The sequence below is a fragment of the Poecile atricapillus genome, chromosome 3 (genome assembly GCF_030490865.1).
Source record: "Poecile atricapillus isolate bPoeAtr1 chromosome 3, bPoeAtr1.hap1, whole genome shotgun sequence".
NCBI classification, from domain to species: Eukaryota; Metazoa; Chordata; class Aves; order Passeriformes; family Paridae; genus Poecile; species Poecile atricapillus.
Genome location: NC_081251.1, coordinates 100,570,800 through 100,594,042, shown reverse-complemented (window position 1 = coordinate 100,594,042; position 23,243 = coordinate 100,570,800). Strand labels below are relative to the sequence as shown.

Here is a 23,243-nt window from a genome sequence, read left to right as displayed (position 1 = left end):
TCCTCCTGACAGGGCAGCACATGCCCATTCCCAGGGAATCTGAACCCATTTGACATTTAAAAAATGGCAAACTTCACTCACAGTGCCCCTCACCAAACCAAAGACCACCTTGCCACCATGGCTGCACAGCACAATGGTAAAGTCAACAGTGTGAACAGAGCTGGAGCCTGTTCCACAGCCTCTTCTGGTGCCCCCAGGCTCATCCAATGGCACATCACATGTCCACAGCACTGTGCTGTATCTCTCAAAACCCACCTCTTACATTCACCCTCTCCTGTGCCTCATGAACTTCTTTCAATAAATGACTATCCTCATCCCACTCCCCTAGATTCCCCCTGCCAGGCTTCTGCTCATTCCTCTGCTCTACTCCAATAGCCATCACTTGCCAACAACTCTGTTTTGAATTTTTGATGTTTTCCATGAAGTCCAAACTCTCCCTCAACACAGCTCACCACTTCCAAAGCACTCTCTGCATATTTATTTCAAACAGCCAGCTGCATCAGGGAGAGCTACACCATCTTTCACTTTCCTCCTGGCTCCTCTCTTCTCCTTGGAAACACGTGGGAGAGCAGTCTCGTCACCACACATCCAAAATAAGGGTATTTGGGTTTGCCCTCTGCAGCCACAGTGGGCTCTCACATCAGCCCAAAGGACAGGGACCTGCCAACACCAACAGGATGGGTTCACACCACCCCTGATGGACAAACCACACTGATTTCAGATGACATCTCCCAAGGTGTGAAAATTACTCCCATGGAGGAAAATGAGAATTACTGCCCTAGTGAGAGAGAAAACCACTACCCACCACAAGCAAAGAAAGAGTTGTCAGTAGAAAAGAAAAGATTAGAGCCCCAGCTATCCTGGCCAATAGCAAACATATCCAGGCTCTGCACACCAGCAGAAATGGATGGCAGGACATGCAGGCACCTGTCATACCTCTCAGGACAACCTCTCAGGGCAGCATACACAACAGTAGAAAATTATTGTGCCTAAAACCTGTCTTTGAGCTGAAGCAAAATTCATAAATCATGAAAACATAGAATAGTTTGGGCTGCAAGGGACTTAGAGATCATCTAGTTCCAAGTCCCTGCCTTGGGAAGGGACACCTTGCACTAGACCATGTTCCTCTAAATCCCATCCAACACTTGAACACCTCCAGGGATGTGGCATTGCACAGCTTCTCTGGGCAACCTATTCCAGTGCCTCCCTGCCCTCACAGTAAAGAATTTCTTCCTAATAACTAACCTACGAGATTTCCATGAAAATACTCTAAAAATAAGAACCCTGGACTTGGTTTGATATGGAGCTATAAAACAATGTATGTGCCAACTCATATGGAATCTAGCAAGTTCACAGGGCTTACTGCTGGACAGGACTGTGCACCACCTCACCTGACCTCTGGGCAATACAGCCTCTGGCACTTCTCCCAGTTATTTCTGCATTTCTCAGTTATCCATCCATTAAGTCCAGTGACTTCTACCTGACTGCAGAGTAGCTCTCAAAAAATCATTACTTGATAACCTCCAGAGACAGAAAATCCAAGAAGTGCTGTTCTTGCCACAGTCAACGCATCAGTCTCATACAACAGTATCAATGGGACACGATTCAGAATTTGCTTGACCAGAGCACATACAGGGGTCAAATGATCTTCAGGGTATTCACCTCCCATCAACACCTTTGGTTCTTCTTGGCTCTCCCCAAGCCACCCCTCCTGCATGTCACCTCAAAATATTTTTTCACTCAGCTTTGGGAGACCTTCAAAATGCTCCTTTGCCTTCCCAAGTTATGCCAGCATCTCCTGCTCCCTCTCTGGGTATGCTTTGCCCCTCCCCAGTCAGGAAGAAGCTGCTAAACAGAGGGCTGGCCACGGTCTGTGCATCTCCATCACCACCACAGCACCCAGGGCCTCACCAGGGCACAGCTGTGGGCAGTGAGAGCTGCTGTACCACAAGTGGGGCCAGGTCTGGCACAAAGACCTACTGAGAAAGCTCTGGGATTCCCTCTGGTGCTGCCTCTAAGCTCCACCATGATACACCACCATCTGAGCATGAACGTGGCAGCTCAGAGCACAGATGGCACTTTCACAGCACAACAGGAAAAGCACTGGCTGCAGGAATTGCCACCAGCTACAGACCCTCTTGTGCCTAACCTGGTCCTGCAGGTCCACCTCGGGCTGGCCAGGGCTGTGGGCAGGTTGGTGCTACTGAAACACCAGAGAGAAGGGCTAGAGCAAAGAGAGGCTGAAAACACAGCTGGAAGGCTCAACAGTGCGGAAAGCAGCCGTACCAGAAGGAAAGAAGAAAGGATACGGAGTCAGATGTCAACTGGCAGTGCCACATGACTGCAGGGAATGCCAACTCAAGTTTGGCTTGCCAAAGTGAAAAAATACCCTTGAGAAAGGTCAGTAGGATTTCTCTGTGCTGAACTGGCATGTGCCTCAGGTTTGCATTCCCAAAAAAGGGCAGCATGCAACAGACACTGCTGGGGCTGTGAGAAACAGTGGTGATCCAAAGAGAGGAATCCCTGGTTGAGCAGATGACTTCAGGGTGTACAAGGACTTCAGCAAGGGTAAGGAGGCACATCTGCAACAAACACTGGTGGTTAGCACCAGGGCTAGCAAGGAATTATGCAACAGGCTTGAACTAGATATAATTTGATAAAATTGTAAAGAAGACCATCAGGAAAAATCTGCTGGGGCAGTGAACCAGCTCTGGCTGTAGATAAGATGTCTAGAGGAACCCGTCCCAAGTCTACACCTTCCCCACCAAAGTACTAGAAAATGCACAAAATAGTAGAGCCCTGCAAATTGATGCAACTTAACCACTGACTGACCTGACATCAGTCTCCTGGGGTTGACCAAGAAGGACATTTTTCTACACAGCTTCTGGAACTTGAAGCAGTGCTGGATTTGGCTAGTGTGCAATTAATATTTCGTCTAACTCACTGCCTCTTTCAGTCTCTTTCTTTCTTTTCCCTGCAAGATAGATATCTAAAAAATTAATCAAACGACTAAATTTGAAGAAAAGGGGAAATGCAAGAAGGCAAAAATAACCTTCTCTGAACATGACGTTCATGTCTGCCTGTGAACCTCAAAACTGATGAGAAGATGCATTTATAATTCATTAAAAATTTGCTGGATTTTTGTCTTCAGAAAAGGGGAGGGAAAAAAAAGAGAATTTACTAAGAACGAAGGAAAGAATAGCATGGCTGCCTTTAAAAACAAGTAAAACCAGATTGTGTGTCTTGATTTTCAAAGCAGCTCATGAATAATTCAGACTTCTAGGGCCCTCCACACAGACTCAGGGTCTGTCTTGCTTCTTGACTCCCTCCACCCTTCCTTCCTCAGAACTGAGGCAAAAAATAAAATGGAGCCAACAAAAGTGAAAGGAAGAAAACAAAACCAGTACAATTCAGTAGAATTTTAAACTGATGCCTGTTTTACTGGAATACCAGAGCTGACAGCAAAGTTTTTCACTTGGTGGAAGTAAAAGCAAAATCTGGTTCCTTGAACCTTCATGGAAAACCACCAATCCATTACTAAAGATCTTTAGAAGCCAGGTTTTTCAGGAAAACCTGAAATTATGTTTCCGAAGGTTGGAACCCTGAATGCAAAGATTCCTTAGGGAGGATGCTTTCTGACCAGAGCTTCCTGGCACCACGTGGCAAATCAAAGCAGAGAAAGTCTCCATCCTCACAACACCTCCGTAGTCACAGCTGGGGAAGCACAAACCCAGCTCCACAATGTGACAGCTCAAAAACACTTCCAACATGTAGGGATCTGCAGTGCTCAAAGCAGAAATCCACCCAAACGGCCCTAAAACAAAATGCCCTTTTGCTGCAGCTGATGGAGTAGGACTTCAAGGTGCTGGCTAGCAGAAGAAAACAAACAAGAGTTTGATGGAGGAAACTGTCTCATGGTCTTAATTATCAACAGGAGCGAGTCTCGGAGAATTAGTTCCATTATTTACTAATACTCGACTTTGACTTCAGCCTACATAAACATATTAGGTCAATAGAAATAGCGAGACAAGCACGAGAGTTAAACAAACAACTTCATTCTGTCAGAATTGCTTGGAGCAAGTTATCAAAGCAATCGATGGCACGTAATAACTATAAGACAAGTGGTCAATATGTTACAGCAGTCAAAGGCAGAGGATAGTTCTAGCAGAGGGTGATGATCAATGGCACCTGGAGAATGCTGAAGCACTTGGTGATGAAGGGATGGCCACCACAAAATCATCACTGTACCCTGATGTGGTTCAGGTGGGTGAACCCTCTAAAGGGCACAGAGACAGGCAAGGTTTCCTCTTCCCTAAAAAAAACCCCAGGATCCTTTCAGTCTGTTGCAGGGAAGGAGACACCTGGGGTTGAAGAAGGAAATCCTGTGCCCCCACAGACTGACTGATGTTGGCAGAGCCATCCCAAGGGCCACAGCTGAGTCTGCAGCCAGTTCTGGTCTGTCAGAGACCCCCATCTCTCCCTCCACTGGGAAGAAGCCTCTCCCTGGTGCAGTGACTGCCTCCCACCAGTGGTTCCTGCACCCGCCAACGCACATTGCAGCATCACTTCCACTCCAGCACATCGTTTGTTCCTCAGGAGCCCAATGTGCACTTTTCATCTGATACACAAAATCACTTGCTTTTAAATACAGCTTGTCATTTCTAGATGACTAAAGTGTCAAAAACATTTGAGATCTAAATGAAATTTTTCCCTTTTCAGGATGAGAAAAACAGATCCCTTTGGCTTTAAGTTTCCCTGTCTTTTTACTTTTAGATTAACCAACAGCTTTGCTTTTGGTTTATCCTGAAATTGCTAACTCCTGGCTTTTCCTTCTCTTAAATAACCAAAGAACTAAAACACCATTATTCACTCAGCTCTACTGAACCCTATCTACCCACGCAGCCTCCAAACTCAAGCTCCAGAGATGTGGCACTGACAACACGGACACAGTCCAGGTATAGGGAGCAAGGTAGATCCCACCACCCACTCTGTTTCCAGCTTCAGGCTCTTGAACAAAGGCAGTAGTGCCCATACCCAGGCACTGCTCACCTTAAAACGGAGCAGTTCGTCCTCAGGGCACAGTGCATGGCAGGTCACTGTCTTTTATTAAATTCCCAGCTCTCACTCCTCTGTGCCCCACATTGTGACAGGGACATGCAGAAAGATCATTGCTCCACAGACAGATATCTGGGGAATGAGCTTTTATCTCTGGGTGAACGTGTCACAAAAGTGGAGCTAATTAACTGGGGCTCTGTTTTTGAAAAAGGTTAATATTTTATCACATGTCTTCTGTCTTGAGGAATAATTAGCCCTGGCAGTAGTAACTCTGCCATTTCCCGAGGGACTGAGCAAGAGACTGGAGGCTGGAGAGAGACACACGGTATTGATGGATAGACCGCGGCTCAACTCTGGGCTAACAGTGCATCTCACCAGCAGTTACTCCTCAACACAGACCAAGCTGCCACAGAATATTACAGAGGCAAAACCCTCTCTTCAAAGGTTGTACACATTCTTCTTCTCCATTCCATGCCCTCTGGTGTAGGGATGCTTTAGTCAGCCAAGACTGACACGGGAGCACCAGTCCCAATTCCTTCTCCCCAGGCACTCTTCCCTTATTGCTCAAGCACCCCAGTCTGTACAAAAAAAGAGAAATCCCACTCTGCAAAACAAAAGGGAAATCCCATGGGCTCTCCTAATTCTTCCATCCCAAAACCAAACCTGATCTCATGGGGGGACCAACGACTGAAGCAAATTCCCATAGAGACTGCGTAGAAGAAGGTCCCCCAGTGCTTGCACAGAAATCCTCAGTACAGTACACATCTCTCCACAGGGCTAGGATGCAAGCAGGGAAAACAGAAGGACTGAAAAAGGACAAGGGAAGGGTCATTTCAGATCGACCCAGAACTGTTTTGTGCATGCATTTTTCTTGGCAAAATGCAGTGGACGGGTGAGTGGGGAATTTCCAAAATGAAATCAAAACTGTCTCATAGGGAAACAAAGCCAAAATGACTTAGGGGAAAGAAATACATCACTTGGGGGGGGGGGGGGGCGGGGAATGTTCTCAGCTTTTTTCCCTCTCTGAAACTGCAATTTTTGGCAAGGAACACAAAATAAAGGTGTTCTTCAGGGAAGGGAGAGCTGGGATGGAAGTTGTGCCTGGTCCCCTGTGAGCTCCTCAGATTCTCATTGGGAGGACGCCTGCCCCATGCAGATGTTCTTCCCACCCAGCAAGGCACTGAGGGGCTGGGAGGAGGGACAACTTGGATAAACAAAACTCAGCTGCAAAAAAATTAGTATTATACCATGATATCTGCTGGAACAATCCAGTCATCCCCACTGCCAGCAGCCAGACTGCAAGACACCAAGTCCTTACAGACTCCCCAGTACCCACCCTGCCAATCCCCTTTGGTCTGTAGGCATCTTTTAGCCAAGAATACAGCTCAGGAATAGTTTCTGCTCGCTGTGCAGATAAGTGCCATAACTCACACTCCTTGCACAGCCCATTCAGATGGAAGTAGCTTTGCCCTCCAGGAAAAAAATGAGTAACACAACCACTTAACTGGCACATCGTCCTGCATCCCAAATGCCCGCCTATACACTTCCATCAGCTGCTTCTCAAGTTACCCTCATCCTTCTCATGCAAGAAAAAGAAGAGGGGAGGAATAGCACTGAAAATCCACCACTGCAGAATAAGCACTGTCACATCTGCCACCTCCCTGCAGCAGCCACAATCAAAACACAATCAACCCTGCTCCTGGAGAAACACCGGCCTCCCCCAGCCCCAGCATTTCTTCCATTTTTAATGAAAGCTCCTCAGCCTGTCTTTTCTCTAGGCAGCCCCTAAGATACAAAAGTGCAGCGTCTCACTTCACCTCAGCTCCTGCCCCTTGGTGACAGACAACATCCAGAGTCAGCGCCCATGACTCCAGGGCACGATTTGCAACCTGGGATCAGGTTGTTTTTGAGCTGTGCTCCAAAAACCTGAGTAAAGCCACGGTACTGCTAGGGTGAGGAAAACCCTCCTCAAACTCCTGAAACTAAGAGGGTGGCAGGAGCTCCTTTTCCTGGGATGCAGTTAGGCTAGTGGTGACAATGACCCTGTGTCCCTGCCAAGGAGACAACGCTGAGTGACCCAACCCACCATGTCGAGCTCCAGGGAGTGCTCGAGCAGGGCTTGGAGGGCAAAGAGCAGTACCATAGGCTGCCTCAGGCATCTGGGTTTGGATTGGGATCTCAGTGCCTGAAAGTCTCTCTCCTTTCCACGGAAGTTTGTGCAAGTCACACAGGGTGGTTTGTGTGCCCTTGATGCCGAGGGAGCACACCAACTCCCAGGAAAGGCATGGGAAGATCCAGGGTGGGCAATGGCAGAAGTCCTGTCACATCCAAGGAAGGAAGAACAGACTCCTCCGGACAAGTGAATGCTGGGATGATGGTCTAGCCAGGAGCACTGGCCAAGGATAGATCCCAGCTCAGACATGGGCAGCCATCCCCAAGGAATGCGACTTCTCTCAGAGCTCAAACCCACTATAATCCCATTTCATGCAGACCCTTCTCATCTACTCTTTCTTCCCCTAACACATTCATAAAAACCCCAAACCCAGAAATCTTCAAAAAAAGACATTATGTAGAAAGACATTTGAAAAAAGATCATTGCATTCATTGATTTTTATCCCCTGAAGCCACAGCCCCTGTCTCAGAAGCCATCAGGTGAGCCTTCCACCTGCACCAGACAAAAACATTGGGCAGAAAATGTCGCAGACACTGGGGTGGCCACAGATACTCCCAGCATGGGGAGCTGGACACTCACCAGCTATTTCCCAGGACTGTGTGTCCAGCTCACTTCACAGCTGGTGAGTCCCCAGAGACCTGTCACACTTCTGCATGAGCTCTCCAGGAACAGAAGGTGCAACTATCAGAAAGAGGCACCTTAATGCAGGTATTCCCACACCTGTACCACATACCAGCTCCAGCAGAAGCAGGAAAATATGAAACACAGGATTTCTGCAGTGCTAAAACAGTCCAGTGAATATTTTTCTCCATTTTCAGGCAACATAATGGAGTGGAGATGCCATGGGATTTTTGTCTTTGACCAAGTTTTCTCAAGCTTGTCTCAACCCCACCATTGGCAAAGCCTTGCAGTGTTAAACCAGAGAAGATAAATGAGTGTGGTAGTTAAGTGAATCACCCAAAAGTGATGAACACCAAAAGAGGATATGACAGCACCTCAAGCAACTTCAAAGCTTGTTTCACAAACACAGGTAGCTGGGGGGAAAGAACTACAAATTCCATGTGGTGCAACCAGGGTTTTTAAATTACATCAGCTTCTACAAAATGCTGGGGCAAGCCTGAGAGACAGGAGTCCCATTGGGCTCATTGCTTTCTGCATTGAGACAAACCTGGGCTGATTACAGAGCTGACCCAACTTGAAGCAGGAGGCTGGATCAGAGACCTCCTGTGGTCTCTTCCAGCCCAAATTATTCTATGATTTTATGAAGTGCCAGTTTCTGATTAATAGCTGTCTTGCTTTCCTTGTTTAGCTGCCAAGAATTGCCAGTCTCAATATTCCTTGTTCTCTGTGCTACCTGGAAACAATCTCTCTGTATTTTGATCATAAAAAGGTTCCTCAAACCCCCTTGCAGTTTTCAAGTGCAAATTCACCCAGAAAACCAAGTGCAAATGTCACTATGTGAGGTGAGCACTCCACATCAGCATGAAAGTTTCACATTTAGGCCACAAAAGCCATCTGATCATGGGCAGAACCAAGACCTTGACCAATGCAGGCAGTTCTATAGTTTATCCCAAAGGGACAAGACAGCCCCTACTCTACTTGAAGGATTGTTCTCGTATCTTCATCCCGAGAGATCTCAGCCTAAGGAGGTGATGGAAAAACACAGCGTTGAGAGCTAACTTCTTGGGGTCTGATGTTCAAGGAAAAAAAGTAATCATGTTCTTTCCTAATGGAAACACTTTTGTGTAAAATGTGTTTTCTACCAAGGATTTGTGTAGGGGCTCCCCTGCAGGGTCATGCTCTGCTCTTGCTGTCATTAGAAATAAGAAGACCAAAACCAAGGGCAGGGCTGTCCCAGATCTTCTCTTACCCAGCTGTTTCTGCAGGCAAAAGAAGCAGAGACAGCCCTCACACATACAGGATTTTGCCTAAATGTGATAAATCTTATTTTGCAATGCAATGACAAATATCCTGGCTCTGCCCAGAAAACAGAGTAACAGCTGGAATAACAGATCAAGCTACAGAAAAACTCCAGGACATTGCTGACAGCCACCCAGCAGCAAATAATGAGCCCTAAAGGCAAGAAGAAACCTGTACCCTCTTACACCCAGCCATCCCAAGCTCACACAAGGTGCTGCCACCCTTCTCATGCACTTCTCATGGGGGAGCACCCACACAAGAGGGTACAGGACAGAGCAAAGCCAGCAGCACAGACACCTGGCCACACGAGGACACCTCGTCCAGCTTTCACCAACACCAGGTCCAGAGATGAGGCAGCACCTGAGCACTCCCTCTCCACCATCCTCCTCACCTGGCTCCCTCCTTCATCCAACCTCATGGGCAGGGGTCCATCCATCTGCACTGCACTCAAGGCTCCTCTGCTCAGACCTGCCCCACCACCTCTCTGCCCCAAGCAGATGCAGCACCCAGCAGCATCAGGCACAGGGAGACCACAAGCACATGCACCACTGCCCACACCACCACTTGCCCTGGTCTACCACACAGCACACCCCAAGTCAGCAACTTGTGAGACACTGCTTGAATAAGCACATTTTAAAAATAATAATCCCTCAGGACTTAGTCTGCATTACACAGGAAAGTAGATTAGACCAGCTACAGTCCAGAGTAAGAAATGTATGGAGTCAGCAAAGTGAAAGATAACAGGAGACCTCAAAAATCTATAGGTTTGGTTCTGCTCTCAATTGTGCAAGGTCCATCTAGGTCCCTACAAACCTTCCCTCAAATTCAGAGTGGGTTTGGTCACACAAAGGTTACCCTAGGGACCCTAGGAACTTACCTGCTTCTGCAGGTCTGATGTCCAGGTACCACTGAGGACAGCAGAGCAGAGCCCTCACTCTGTCCTGCCTGGGCTTTTCCATACGTATTGTTCTCCAGACACTTGTTCCTCCTTTGGGGACTCTCAAGAAACCAAGCAAGAAAAGTAAGATGCTTAAATCCCAGTGTGGAGCACCTGAGACCCAGTGTCCACCTCAAGAACAACCTCAAAGTAGTTTTGGTCTGGAGGGAAAGGAAGTTGGAAGAAGAGATGCAATGTGAGAAGTCTAAGGGCATCATAAACATCCTGAACCAAAGGCAATGATGTCAGAACCTACTTTTCTCCCCTTCAACTCCTGATTCCCAAGAAGATACCACCATATTCTCAGCACTCGCCACTCCTGGGTGGCAATCATCAACGCACCCAAAAATGGAGCCACTCCAAAGCCTGCATGTGCCACAGCTGCCCTCTTGTCATCTGCACAGGAATGCCAACATGCGCTCCCATGTACCAGCCATGTCCAAGTGGGACACAGAGATGGGTGGAGAGCCACCCTCAGCCCCAGGAGGCCATGTAGCAGGTACCACACCCAGCAGAGGTGACTCTCAGGACCTCCTTTTCTTCCCAGTCATCCCCACACTCAACACAGCCAGGTATTTTTGCCTACCCCAACCACAGCTGCTCCACCGTGACATGGAATGTGCAAGCTCTGCACCCTTGGGATGCAAGCTGAAATTAATGGGTCAAAGCAGCACTGCAGTGTGTAATGCTCCTGCCCAAGGGCTGAAATCCTGTCATTTCTGGACCTTGAGAATACAAGCAGCTCTGCCTTAGGGAAACCTCACAGGCATCACCTGCATCTTCTCATCCCTCCATAAACAGTCCATATGAGCAGAGCAACCAGTCCTAAGCAGCCTTCCTACCCAAGGGACACTCTCCAGCTGGCTTAGCACAGGGATTTAAGAGAAGAAACCTGGAGGAAATCTTGAGTGTGTGCTGTTCTCCTCAAAGAGAATAGGACACACTATAATAGCAGAGCTTTCATGGGGCACAAGTTGGCAGGACCTCGCTTCTGGTCTGCCAGGATGCTCTCACCTTCAGCAGACAATGCAACACCTGATCTTCATGCCTGCAGCATCCCTGCCAGCGCTGTGTTTCAAACACAACTTGATCTTAGCACCTGCTTTCTCTATTTCAGACACACACATACACAAACACATCCCTAAGAGCTGTAAAATTAAACTTCAGTTGGGTAGGTAGGACCTCTTGTAAAGCACTTGCGACTCAGGGAAGGAGGGAACTTCAAAAATGAGTCTTATGCTAGAATTTGAGAGGGCTCCATCCCCAGCCTTCTTGCTTTATCAGCTCTTGAGACAGCACTAATAAACATGTACTGGCACTGCTGAAGTAAAAAGCAAGACAAATAGAGGAAAACAGACACTGGGAGATTCCTGAAGCTGGCTGACGTGATTTGCAATAGCTGGAGAAGTCTGCTGGAGGCTTTCACCTCTCCTCCAGCCTCTCATCTCCTCTCCTTGTCCCTGATTTCCCCTCTCTGCTTTGCCGCCCTCAGCCAGCACAAACCCCCGCTCAGGCCGGTGCCGGCCACGGAGCCTGGCAGCCACAACAGCATCTGCACATCCATCAAACCCAGCAGAGCACTGGGAGGCGGAGGTCAGCCCAAGCAGCATATGGAGCACTGGCATGGTGAATACCAGCCTCCCCAGGAGCTGTCTGCCGCAAATGGAAAAAGCCCAGGAGCCATCACGACAAAATCTTCTGGCTGATCGCGACACATCCTCCCTGTCGGCTTTCCAAGCTGCTGAGCAATACTGGAAACCTCAGCTCCTCTCCCCTCCCCTTGCTCACGCCTGGCACTGACTCATTCACTGCCGTTTCGGTCCTGCAGTTTGATGGTGGGAGTTGTAGGAGGTGGGGATGAGGTAATCCCAAGTGCATGTGGCTACCGTGGTGGAGGGAGACTAGCCACCCACTCCAGAGGCATGAGCTGGCTGTGCACGGTCTGGATGTGCCACCGAGCTCCAGGTCCAGTCTGCTATTCAATCACAGAGATGTTTTAACCTTGACTTTTGGCGGGCATGGGATACACCACCACAGGACCATCCAAGGTCTTCTCCTTGGAGAAAGGCAGCCCTTTATGTGCTCCAAGGGCTTAGCAATGCTCCAGCTGTGAGATCTCCCAGGCCAAGTGACACAAAGTAGTGCACAGAAAGCATGACAGTTCCATGGCTGAAATCACCCACAAACCAAGCTGAAGTTCATAGCCCTGCATTAGACAGAGGTAGACAAAGAGAGCCACCACGGTTTCTCCTGCTCTGATTTCTTGGAACACTGCAATTCCTTTCCATCTGAAACTATTCCACTGGCCGCAATTTAAAAACAAAATCAATCCAGCAAACATTGCTAAGCAACTGGCTGTCAGTGCCACATCCTATCCCATTGAAAGTATTTGCCCTCTCCATGACCTCCTGGCAAGGAGCTCGCTGCTCAGCCCTTGCCAGACTTTGTATATTCAGCTATCACTGGCAAGTCCAGATACTTGGCTGGATTATCAGAGAAAACACCAAAAAAACTTTCTGCGACCATCCTAACGAAAAACACCCCACAGAGAAGCTGTAAGGAGCAGCATTCCCACATCCCAGTCCCCAGGATTAGGATATAATGTATGGGTCTCTGGGCATTACCATGGTCTGACAGTCCATGCATCTTGGTGCTGCCACACGTCATACAGAGGCAATGAAGGATGGAGAACCAACACACTGAAAACCTTGTCACAGAGCAGAGCACATCTGACTGGGAGGCTGAAGGAGAAGTTGCTTATCAATGGCAATGAGCTGAAATGATGGATGAGACCCTCTCCAAAGCCTCCTAAATCCTCGCACAAGATAGGCAGGAGCCTCTTAGCACAGTGGTACCCCTTCTTGTGGGGTCCTGAATTGCCCCAAAGTCAACTGGAGTAGAATTGAGACCCGACCCTCTGAGTTCACTCTGAGCAGCTTAACCCAGGTTCTCCATTGAAACCAAGCCTCCAGTAGGACATGCAGCACAAGCACTGTGGGTGTCCTTTTCTCCCACAAGAGCCTGGTCCACACAATCCTGCTCTCCCCTTCACAGGAGGGCATCTAGTCAACCCCATGCTTGATTCCCTTTATATGTTCTTGCACAGCCATCAGCAATTTCTCCTTGCTCTGAGAGCAGGCCATGCTTATCCATGCCTTCCCACACATTTCTGATGCTCAATTCAAGACCAGGTTCCAGGTTGCATGGCAGGGCCTGAGCATCACCTGCAGCAGCTCCTGGGACACCTGTGCTGTAAGTAAGGATTATTTTTCCAGAGAGGGCTCAGTTCTGTACTTTCCTCTCTCCCTCAACCACCAATCCCAGATCCTTCTCCCTCCTCCATCCTCCTGATCAGCGCCTGCCTCCCCCAGATCTGCCGGCAGCTCCATTTCCTCCGTGGCCACTCTAATGCTTGGCTAATGGTGCATCATCCGCAGCGTTCTTCAGGCATATTCAATAAATCAGAATCCAATTACCGGGTTAAGGAAATTGGAAACAAATTAAATTAGCCCCAGCCCCTCCCATGTGCTGTGCCCTCACTTCCTCCTTAATGAGAACTTTTCTTTCACAGGAGCACTCAGTGCTATGTCTGCCCGCCCAGGAACAAGGTGGCTGCCACCGCACAGTGAGGGTAGGCAAGGGGCAACCGAGCCAATCTTCCCTTTTAATAGGGCAGATGGTTAAAATCCCTGGCATTAATTCTCTCCAGGAATAGCACATTCGCTCTCTGCTCAGCTATAACAGGCGTCCGTCAGGGCTGACAGCTTTTCTCCGGAGAAAGGAGCATCTGGTCCTTACAACAAAAAGAAGCTAAATAAATAAATAAGCACATTGCTTGCTACAGGGCTGGGGAACTGGTGCTGTGTCAGCATTTCAGCCCGAGTGCTGCATTTGAACTGGAATAGGGGAAGTTCAGAGTTGGGTCAGATGCCAGGAGTGGAGTCACTCTGATCTGGGAGGAAGGTGCAACAGGGGCAGGAGGGTGCCATGGCTGGGTCCGGCACACAGCTCTCACCAGAGCAGCACTTGCCCAAAAGGGCTCCTAAGACAAGGCACTAGAGAGACAGCTGCTGCCAGCAAGTTGGGACATAATGCCAGGCACAGCTCCACGGAAAGAGCTTTTACCAGCTGTGGACTGGTGACTGACAGCAGGGGCCAGGCACATGCTGTGTCTTCATATGACAAGGAGGAAAACTGCATCGTGGGGACCTTGGGAGCTTCTCCTTCCCCTCTGAGACATCCTCACAGCACCCCATCCAGCAAACTAACAATAACCCCACTGACCTTCAGCTGGAAGGGCAGCTCTTCCCCAGTGAGTTAGGAAAGACAATCAAAGGGAGACTACAGCTGACACCTCAGCAAGAAGGGTGCACCAAAATTCCCACCCCACCCTTCTCACACTGACAAGAGAGTGCAGCTACAAGCAACCATTGCTGCAATCCTCCCTGCCTTTCCCAAGAGCTCCTTTGGACATCAAAGTGTATTTTTTACCTCAGTGGTGGGTGCTGGAGCAGCTAGCAACCCAACAAATATTACCCTTCTCTTTTCCCCACACAGCAATTACCCCTTATTCCCCACTCTTCTCTCTGCAGAGCTACTTCAACCCTTAACAGTTATTTTATCCTACTTGCATCACCTCATTGCATCATCTGCAAAGCAAGACTTCCCACCACCAGTGAAGACTTTGCCTATCACTGAAACTTGCTCTTGCAAACCCATTACTTTTCTGAAGGGAAAATGAGGGCCTTTCCTTTCTTTTCCTATGGTCCTGGTGTAATTTATACAGTTCCAATTAACAGGCTTAAGACTTCCAGACATGCCAAGAAATCAAGCAAAGGGAAAGACTCAATCCCAGAAATACAACGCAGGCAGACCCAATCCCAAGAGCACCCAGTGGCAGCCCAAAACCACAGCCCTGAAGGGGAACAGGACTATGCCCCCCTGTCACAAAGTTTGGTGAGGAAGATCAGGAGGAGCCAGGGGGAGGCAGAACCTGTGATGGCGGGTGTCGCGGACAGCGCGGTCACTGGGGATCCTCTCGCTCTCCCGCTGGTTAAAGGCATGGAGCCGGTACGGGTCCTCGCCGCCCTTCCACCTCCGGGCACTCAGGTACCTCCGCTCTTCAAACTGATCCCAAAGGTCGTCCCAGTCCACGTCCGATTCCTGCGCGCACAAAGTCAGCCCCATTAGAGAGAGCAGAGACCGGAGGGTGCCTGACCCCGCTCCAGAGGTCCTCCCAAGCCCCGCCGGAGGCCAGTCAGCCCTGCAACTCGGGCAAGCATTGCAAGAGCAGGCTAACGAGGAGTCCCATGAGGTCTTCAGGGTTTATTTTTCATCCTTTGGTCCTGAAAAAATATGTCAAATACAGCCTGCCAATTTGAATTAAAATGACTAATTTGAAACCAAATTCAGGTCTTCAGTGGATCTGCGTCTCCAGCAGCACTCAAGAAAACGTAACAGCACAAAAGCTTTGTAATTGTTTTAATTTCCCTCCAGTCAAAAAACAAAGGTATTTTGCATCACATGACCCATTGCCTCCATAACCTTTTGCGTAGGAATGGAGCAATCCCACATTTCCACAGCCACATCCTAACTCCAGGTCCAGCAACAGGACCCTGGAAGAAGGGGGCTATCATGCTCCCAGCCCAATCTCAGTCCATCTTTGCCACCACACATCTCCCACAGAGCCCTACCGCAGGGAGAAGAGCACGGAAGCACGTGCCTGTGTGGTCCCCCCCAACTCCAGAAGGATGGAAGCGCTGCATTTTGGGGTTACCCAGCAGCTTCAACAACCTTTGGGGGTTTAAGCATTTCTTGGTGGCTCGGTGCTGTCGGGGTTTAAGCATCCTTTGGCAGCATCTGAGGCAGCCAGCACAAAACAGCGCCGATAAGATCTCATCGCTACAGCAGCACAACCTCTTTGATCTCAGCCTACCTGTAACACTGAGAGATGCAAACATCTACAGACAACTCAGCCCTAAAGAAAATTGTGATCTTATCCAATAATTGATCTTTTCTTCTGCTTTTCCCTTTTTTCCCCCCCTCCTCAGTTCACAACATCTCAAAGCCGATTTTGCCTGCTAATAGCGCAAAATGAAGCTTTTGAAAAGGGCGATTTTTATCCCGTAATTGATTTTACTCGCATCTGGCAGTGCATTTTTTGTAGTCACAGGAAGGGGAGGAGGGAGCACCGGCTCCTGCAAGTGAACCACCACAGGAGCAAGCCAGGCTCCTCCAGCCACAGGACACCCCACATCACTCCGGGTTACGGCGACACAAGCTCTCCCAAAGAGACAACAAATTCCAGGGATGCAGGGTTTTCCAGACACAGGGTTGTATTCATCCTCCCCTGGTGTGACCCCACGGCCTTTTCAGGACCTCCTCCAGCACCTACCCCAGTGTGAGAAGATCAGAAGAAACCCCTGAGTCACCAGCCATACTGAGAGGAAGCTATTCAGGACTGGAATAAAGTTATTCAAGGCTGGGAGAAAGTTATGAAACCAGTAAGGTCCCTGCAGGAGTTTTACGAGGAGGACACACATAACCCGGCCGCGGACTTTTGGGAGGGCCGACGTGCACAGGGTGATAAATGCTGTTTATGTTGGTTTTTTCTAAGGCATCTTGCAAAACATGATTTAGCACCGCAGTAAAAGATCAGGGAAAAGTGAGGCGATTGCATCGCGGAGCCACCGACAGCCTGATGTTTATAAGATTTCACGATGACCCCAGGAGGCCTGGCGCTGCTGAAACAACCACCGGAGCCGCAGTCCCTAAATTTTAATGCTGTGAAGAAAAAAATAAAAGTTAGCTTTATCAAACTTAATAAGAAGAGAAATGGCTTTCAAAAGTGGCCACACAGCACTTAACGCTGTGAGATGTGTGTGTGTGTGTGTGTGTATGTTGTTTTGGTTTTTGTGATGTCAGTTACACCTGACAGCCTTGGATCAGCTAGAAGGGGGCAGCTGAGCAAGAATCTGATGGCTCAGGTGGGAGGGCTGGTGAATTCCCTCAATAAAACTGGAGCTTCTGCACCTGATGCAAGGGCAGCAATGCTCTGGCCAGGAAGCAGAAGCAGGGCTTGACACATGGCAGGGTCCTCCATGGTCTGGGATGTCATTTTTCCAGCATCCAACTCCACTAATGTCCTGTTACCAGGGATGGGGTCCCAGTACTAAATGGATACATGGACAAACACCAGTGCCTTACCCCACAGTATTCACCTCTCATCCTGTTCTGGGTATACCTTGCATTCTGTGGTTGCATTCCTAGTTCATTCTGCAGTGACTAATTAATACTACTGTGCAATGTCCACCTGAAAGATACCAGCCCACCCTGATTCACCCAAGTTCTCTTCTTTGGGCTGAGGAAAGCTATCAGTGGGATGGAAACTAAATATTGGGTAATTAAATACACACCTGAGATCAACAGTAACTAGATGCCAGAGATTAAAGAGTTGTTTTAATCCTTATCAGGCCACAAAACAAGACCAGGGATTGGGTTCGCCTTCTCAGCCAGAGGTAGATACTAGAGGTTGGTCATTTGCTTTTCCAAATCTTCTGGGTGTTCTTTCCATCCCAAGCCTCCCTAAAAGGGTAACTGAAATTGGAGCACAATGCTCATCTCAGACACAGGTGCACACTGACCTCTGCAAAACATACCTGCTCAAAGCATAAGAGGAAAGCATGAAAAGCTCCCAGCTCTGCAAGCAGCAGGAAGCAGGAAACCTCACCAACATGCACACAGGGACTCCCCTGTTTCTCACCCGCACCTGACCGGAGACAGGGAATGAGAGTCAAATCATCAGAAGAAATCCCCTTTGCTCACCAAGGGACAGCACATTGGTTACAGGTTACCAGATAAGGTCTTCATGACAATATTTCTGCAATGTATTATCACCTCTTCCTCACAGCAGAATTCTGTCTTGGGAGTTATTTAACTGATGTGCAGAAATCTAAATTTAATTTATTATGATCTAACTCACTTTAGAGGCCAAATTACCCTGCACTAGAAAAGGATCAAGTCAATACTCCACTTGCCTTTCTATTTATCTTCTACAGGGCTCATCTCTCCAAGTTTCCTATTCATTTTCTCTCACGTACCAGTAATAAATTTTCATTTTTTTTCTTGGAATTAGGTAATTTCTCTTTCAACACTGCAGTTTAATGACTGGTATTAATTATAAGGAAACACAGTCAACGCTTAAAAGAGTTGGAGAGACTCAATGAGCCTGAAAGAAAGAGAATAAAAATGTATCCAAGGGGCAGATGTCTGCTCTTGGCAAACAAGTGTTGCCGCTTCCAAGACCACACTGGGGATCCCCAGGGGTGGTCAACAAGAGGGACACTCACAAGAAGACAGGGACAAAATTTATTGGGGAGAGAAGTTTCCATCTCACACCAGCACCCACCCAAGAGCAGGGCTCCCCAAAAGCTTTCTCTGCCATTTCAGTAAAACACCCCCCAAAAAATGACCCATTAAAGGCACGTCCTCCAAAACCACCCATCACCCTCGTTGGCTTAGGGCACACAGCCCAGAGCAAGCACAGAGGCAGCTTTTCACTGTAACTGTACATTAAAGATTAAAAGCCTCTCAGTGCAAAGACGTAATTCGTCATCTGCCTCTTAAATCATAGCTCAGAAACCAAACAAAATGAAACAAAAAAAAAATACCAAAGAAACAAAGAAGGCAAAAAATAATATTTAAGAACAAAAGGAGTGGTTCTGTGGGGGGAAAATGGGTCATTAGCAGCAAAACTACAATTTTCTGGCAACTGCTAATGCCTTGTTTATGTGGATTTCTGCGAATATGACATTTTAATGGCATAATAATTGTGTGATTACAGTACAGCAGGGATCGCTGGAGCGGGAAGGAGGAACAAGCAGCCCAGCCGGCTGCTGCTGCGGGCCCGCGGCGTCCCCCGGCAGGCAGCCCCCGGCACCCTGCATGGCTCGGGGGGCCAGGCCAGGCTGGACACTGGGCAAGGAACAGGCAGTTCTGGCAGCACTTTGGCCACCCAGAGGCAGCCAGCATGGAAAGGGCATGTCGGGTGAAACAAGAGAAGCCAGCAGTGACTGGGGACAGGCAGGTCACACCGGTCCCCAGGGCCAGCCTCCAGCTGCCCAGCAAGGCAAGGAGTGGGCAGTGAGAGCCAAAGGGAGATTCTGATTCACTTTCTTCTTTTGTGGCACTGTTTTGACATAGAAAACTTAAGCCTTTGCTAAAATAAAAGCCATTTTCCTTTTGGGACTGCCGAGTTCTGCTTTCAGACCAGAGTGAATCACACCAGTGCAGTGAGCATCCTTTCAGAAGGCAGCAAACCGAAGCCAGCGTGGGAGGCTGGCAGAGCTGACAGGGTTTTCCAGGGAACCCATTTGGCCAGAAAAAGGATTTTGCCTGTGCAGGTGCAAAAATGACCCAAAGGAGTCTGGCAGCAGCCAAACGTGCCTCTACCTTGTTTCCCTTCAAACCCAGCTTTCCCTGGAAAATCTCATCCCAACATAACACCTGACTGAGCACTCATCACCGAGCCCCTTCCCTGGGACTCAGGCATTAAACAACTGGAGAGGAGGGGGAAATAAAAAATTACATCAGCCTATCAAAAGCTCCAATAAACACGTGAAAGCTCTGGAAACTCAGATGCCATGCAGCATGCTGCTGCCTGGTCATGCTCTGTCACTCCTCTGCCAGAGAGGACATCTTTGTGCTCAGCAGGCTCAGGGGCACCGGAGGCAGAGGGCAATCTTTCAGCAGGAATTGCAACTAGGCATTATACAAATGAGATTTAGAAGTCTCACTGAAGCGCGGGGCCCCTGCAAACAGGAGGTTCAATTATAGAGCTGCTGCTGGCCCAGGAACTAATGCCATCTGAAAGGATTATAATACTTCAAACAGGATAGGGCTCATCCCTCCTCGTCCCCCGGTGCCAGAGCGTGCACTTAAGAGGGTCAGCAGGACCAGAGGGAAAAAAAGTGGGACAGCATCAGACTGCCTTTGTCCTCATCCTTGAATAACCCAGATGGAGCACAGAGGTACAAGATCCTTCAGTCAAGTTTTGGCGTCGTGTAGAGCCCAGTGCCTCATCTTAGCCCTGAGCGAGCAGTGCTGTGCATCCTGGTGGCCTCAGCCCCAGGATACAAGGGGGAGACAAGCAGCACCATCCAAAGATGATGTGGTGGTGCCAAAAGCAGGCTGTGGGTCTCTGGAAAACAGGATTTGTACTCATTCTGCAACACATGCTCCAGTACATCAGGTACTATTCAGCACCAAACCCGTACCAACCCTGGAAGTCACCTCCTTCCTCTTACCCTCCTTCCCCTAACTGCACAATCCCTAAGCCAATCAAGCACTTAAATACAAACTTAAGTGCCTCCAGGCATTTGTAGGAACTGACAGAAACCTCTGTTTAAATGCCTGAAGTTAAATACTTCACTGGCTCGGTGTCCCTCCTTTGTGCTGACAAAAACCACACACTGGGAATGGAGGTAGCTCTGGGCCCTGGCCATGATCTGCCCTAATTAGTTTCCTGACCCATGGAGATTTTAGCTCCAGTCCATTTATTTGAGGGCTGTGGAACTCCTCTTCCTCCTGCACTGGTACCTGGGCACAACATGCACAAGCACCTCGGTGGCAGCTCCTCTGGGACCCCATGGGGATGCACAGCAGATCCAGGATCCAACCCTGCTCCAAGGAGAACCAGAACCTCCCCCTGCTTGGAAGTGATTTTTTTTGTCTCTCAAGGAAAAGCTTCAGATTCAAGTCTGTTCTGACTGCACTTTGGGGAAAGAAAGAACAAAACAAAAGAAAAATCAAATAAAATATTAATACAGATACCTAATTAAAGCAAAGCACTTCTCCAGCAAAGCCTGCCCTGCAGCTGGGGTCTCTGGAGAAGCTTTGAGAATTCACCATCAAACTTCTCATTGTCACTGACCCTTCCTGCTCATGCACATCCACAGGCACTCAGCTCCATCTTCAAAGCATGGAGCATCTCCTCCTCCTCCTCTGCTACCTCAGCAGGGAGCATGAGTCCTTGAGGACCTTTCAGTGGATCACTTTCTCACTTGGCCCTGAGGCCAGGACCACACTGTCCCCGCCTTTTCTGCCCTTGTGCTCCCCCTCCCTCTAACATCTGCTCCTGTGTGGGCAGAGCCTGGATCTCTCCTGTGGTGTAAACACACATTTACACAATCCAGGCACCTACTGCATCAGGCAACAGGAGCAACAAAGGCTGGAAAGGGGCCATGGAAGAGGATGGGACCTTCAAGAACTGGAAGAAGACCTGACCTTCACAAAGTACAGCTGCAACTTCAACCTGGATGGAGATATCCTATCCAAGGCCTTGGAGAAGGCTCTTCAGCATCTTCCTCTTATTGTTCCTACACTCAACTGGCATCAGCTCAGGTTGTTGGCCACTCAGTCAGTGCAAGCAGCTGACCCAGGGCTAAGGAATCTGGGCCATCGTTATGTCAATCAGACAGACAGAACCAGTCATTTGTGTATCTTCCTGTCTGTATCTGTGGTAAACAATATACATGGTCTGAAACACCCTCCAGAGGCTTAAACCTGCTGAAGTCTCCAGCCAAATATAACAGCATGAAAAGCCACTGGAGAATTACTGATGCTTTTCCCAGTAAGGGCACCAAAGCTTTAATTTTAAAATGGATGGCCATGGCAGCCACCAAAATGGGGAATTTATTTGCAAATCAAGAGCAGGGGACTCCAAGCTGCACAGAGGGAAAGATGACAGATTCATTGCTTTGATGAAAAGCCAAATTTTGTTTCAAGGGCTTCCCTTAGGAGAAAACAAGTCAGCTCAGAGTTCACACCACACTTATCAGTAAGCAACTGCTGCACTGGCAGCAGTGCCAGGTTAAAATATACCCACATCTCCTGCAGGCAGCAGAGCTCCATACATTAACAGTGCTCCTATCCACTGTAGCACCAGGCCACCGTCCTGCCTCTATAGAGGGACAGGCAATGCTAGCAGTCAGCATCACACACCCCAGACAGACCCCAGGAGTTCCCATGGTGACCCTCACCATCTCCAACGCAGTGAAGAACCTCCTGCCTCTCTGTGACAAGGGAAAGGAATGCAGGACCACTGACCTCTAGAAACAACATCCAGCAACAAAATTCCTTGCATTTCCACCTAAAAAGATGCTCTTTCATCTTGGACTCCCAAATCAGAGTCTCACTACATAAAGAACACAGATCTTAACTCTTTAAAATTATAAATTAGCCCATAGGATAGCCTGACACATGGAGACAAATCCTGTATAATTAAAAAGGAAAGGAAGCCGATTATATCCTCCTGGAGAATATTGCTGCCTGCTTCTGTTTTATTTATATGTTACAGTGTATAATGAGCTGAATATTTAGGAGGTCAGCACAAACCAAGCTGCTGACTGGACAAAAGAGAAGACCCAGCTCTGTCTGTGCTGGGAGTCAAGCAGAAGGATGGAGAGGATTTTTGGCCATTTCCTCCTACCCCTGCCCACAGCTCTCCTGGGATGCTGCAGGACTTCTCAGTTCAACTCATTGTGCTTGGGCTGCATCAGTTTTCCCAGGTTTCCATCAAAAAATTGTCTTCTGCGTTTTCCCACAGCCCCAAGAAAAGGATGAACAATGCCAATTCAAGTCCACTGGTACCTGTGAACCATCTAATGGGTTTACAAATGATAATTCTGGATGGCAAACCAGACAAAATATATTTTAAGTCTCTGCTTTCACCACAGTTTTTATTTTTAAAGTTTCAGATTTAAAAAAAAAACAAATTAAGTGGAAAACATCTGGAATGGCAGCAGCCCCACCATGAATTGAGCATCAATTCCCAAGCCAACTCCACCGAGCTGATGGGAGCAGTCCCCCACCAGTACTCCCACTGCTACTCCCATCAGCAGTGGGATACTCACAGCTCCCCTGGGCTCTCTCCATCGTTCTCTACCTGCTAATTCCCAAAAACGCCTTTCCCCTCCTGCCAGAGGGGATCCCCTCAGCAACCCTCTCCAGGCTCACCAGTGTGACAGGAGATGCCAAAGAGCATCTTTGGAGCCACGTGGCCACGTTAACTGGTGCACCACAGGCATCCCCTCCGCAGCCCACTGCCACCACTCAGTGCCATCCTCTGCTGGCTGCATGGCCAGTATATGGGTGAGAGCA

The 23,243-nt window shown here is 48.6% G+C and overlaps 1 protein-coding gene across 3 annotated transcripts in view; it reads right to left on the bottom strand.

Annotated features, from left to right (window-relative positions):
- The window catches only part of GALNT14 (polypeptide N-acetylgalactosaminyltransferase 14), a 92,606-nt gene that overhangs the window by 44,471 nt on the left and 24,892 nt on the right, over positions 1 to 23,243 (bottom strand). For 2 of the 3 annotated variants that reach the window (XM_058836210.1, XM_058836211.1), the window contains exon 2: positions 15,079 to 15,248. The exons of the other annotated variant lie outside the window; for it this stretch is intronic. In XM_058836210.1, the coding sequence (XP_058692193.1) occupies positions 15,079 to 15,248 (170 nt within the window). The remainder of the gene's footprint in view (positions 1 to 15,078; positions 15,249 to 23,243) is intronic. 3 annotated transcript variants of the gene reach the window in all.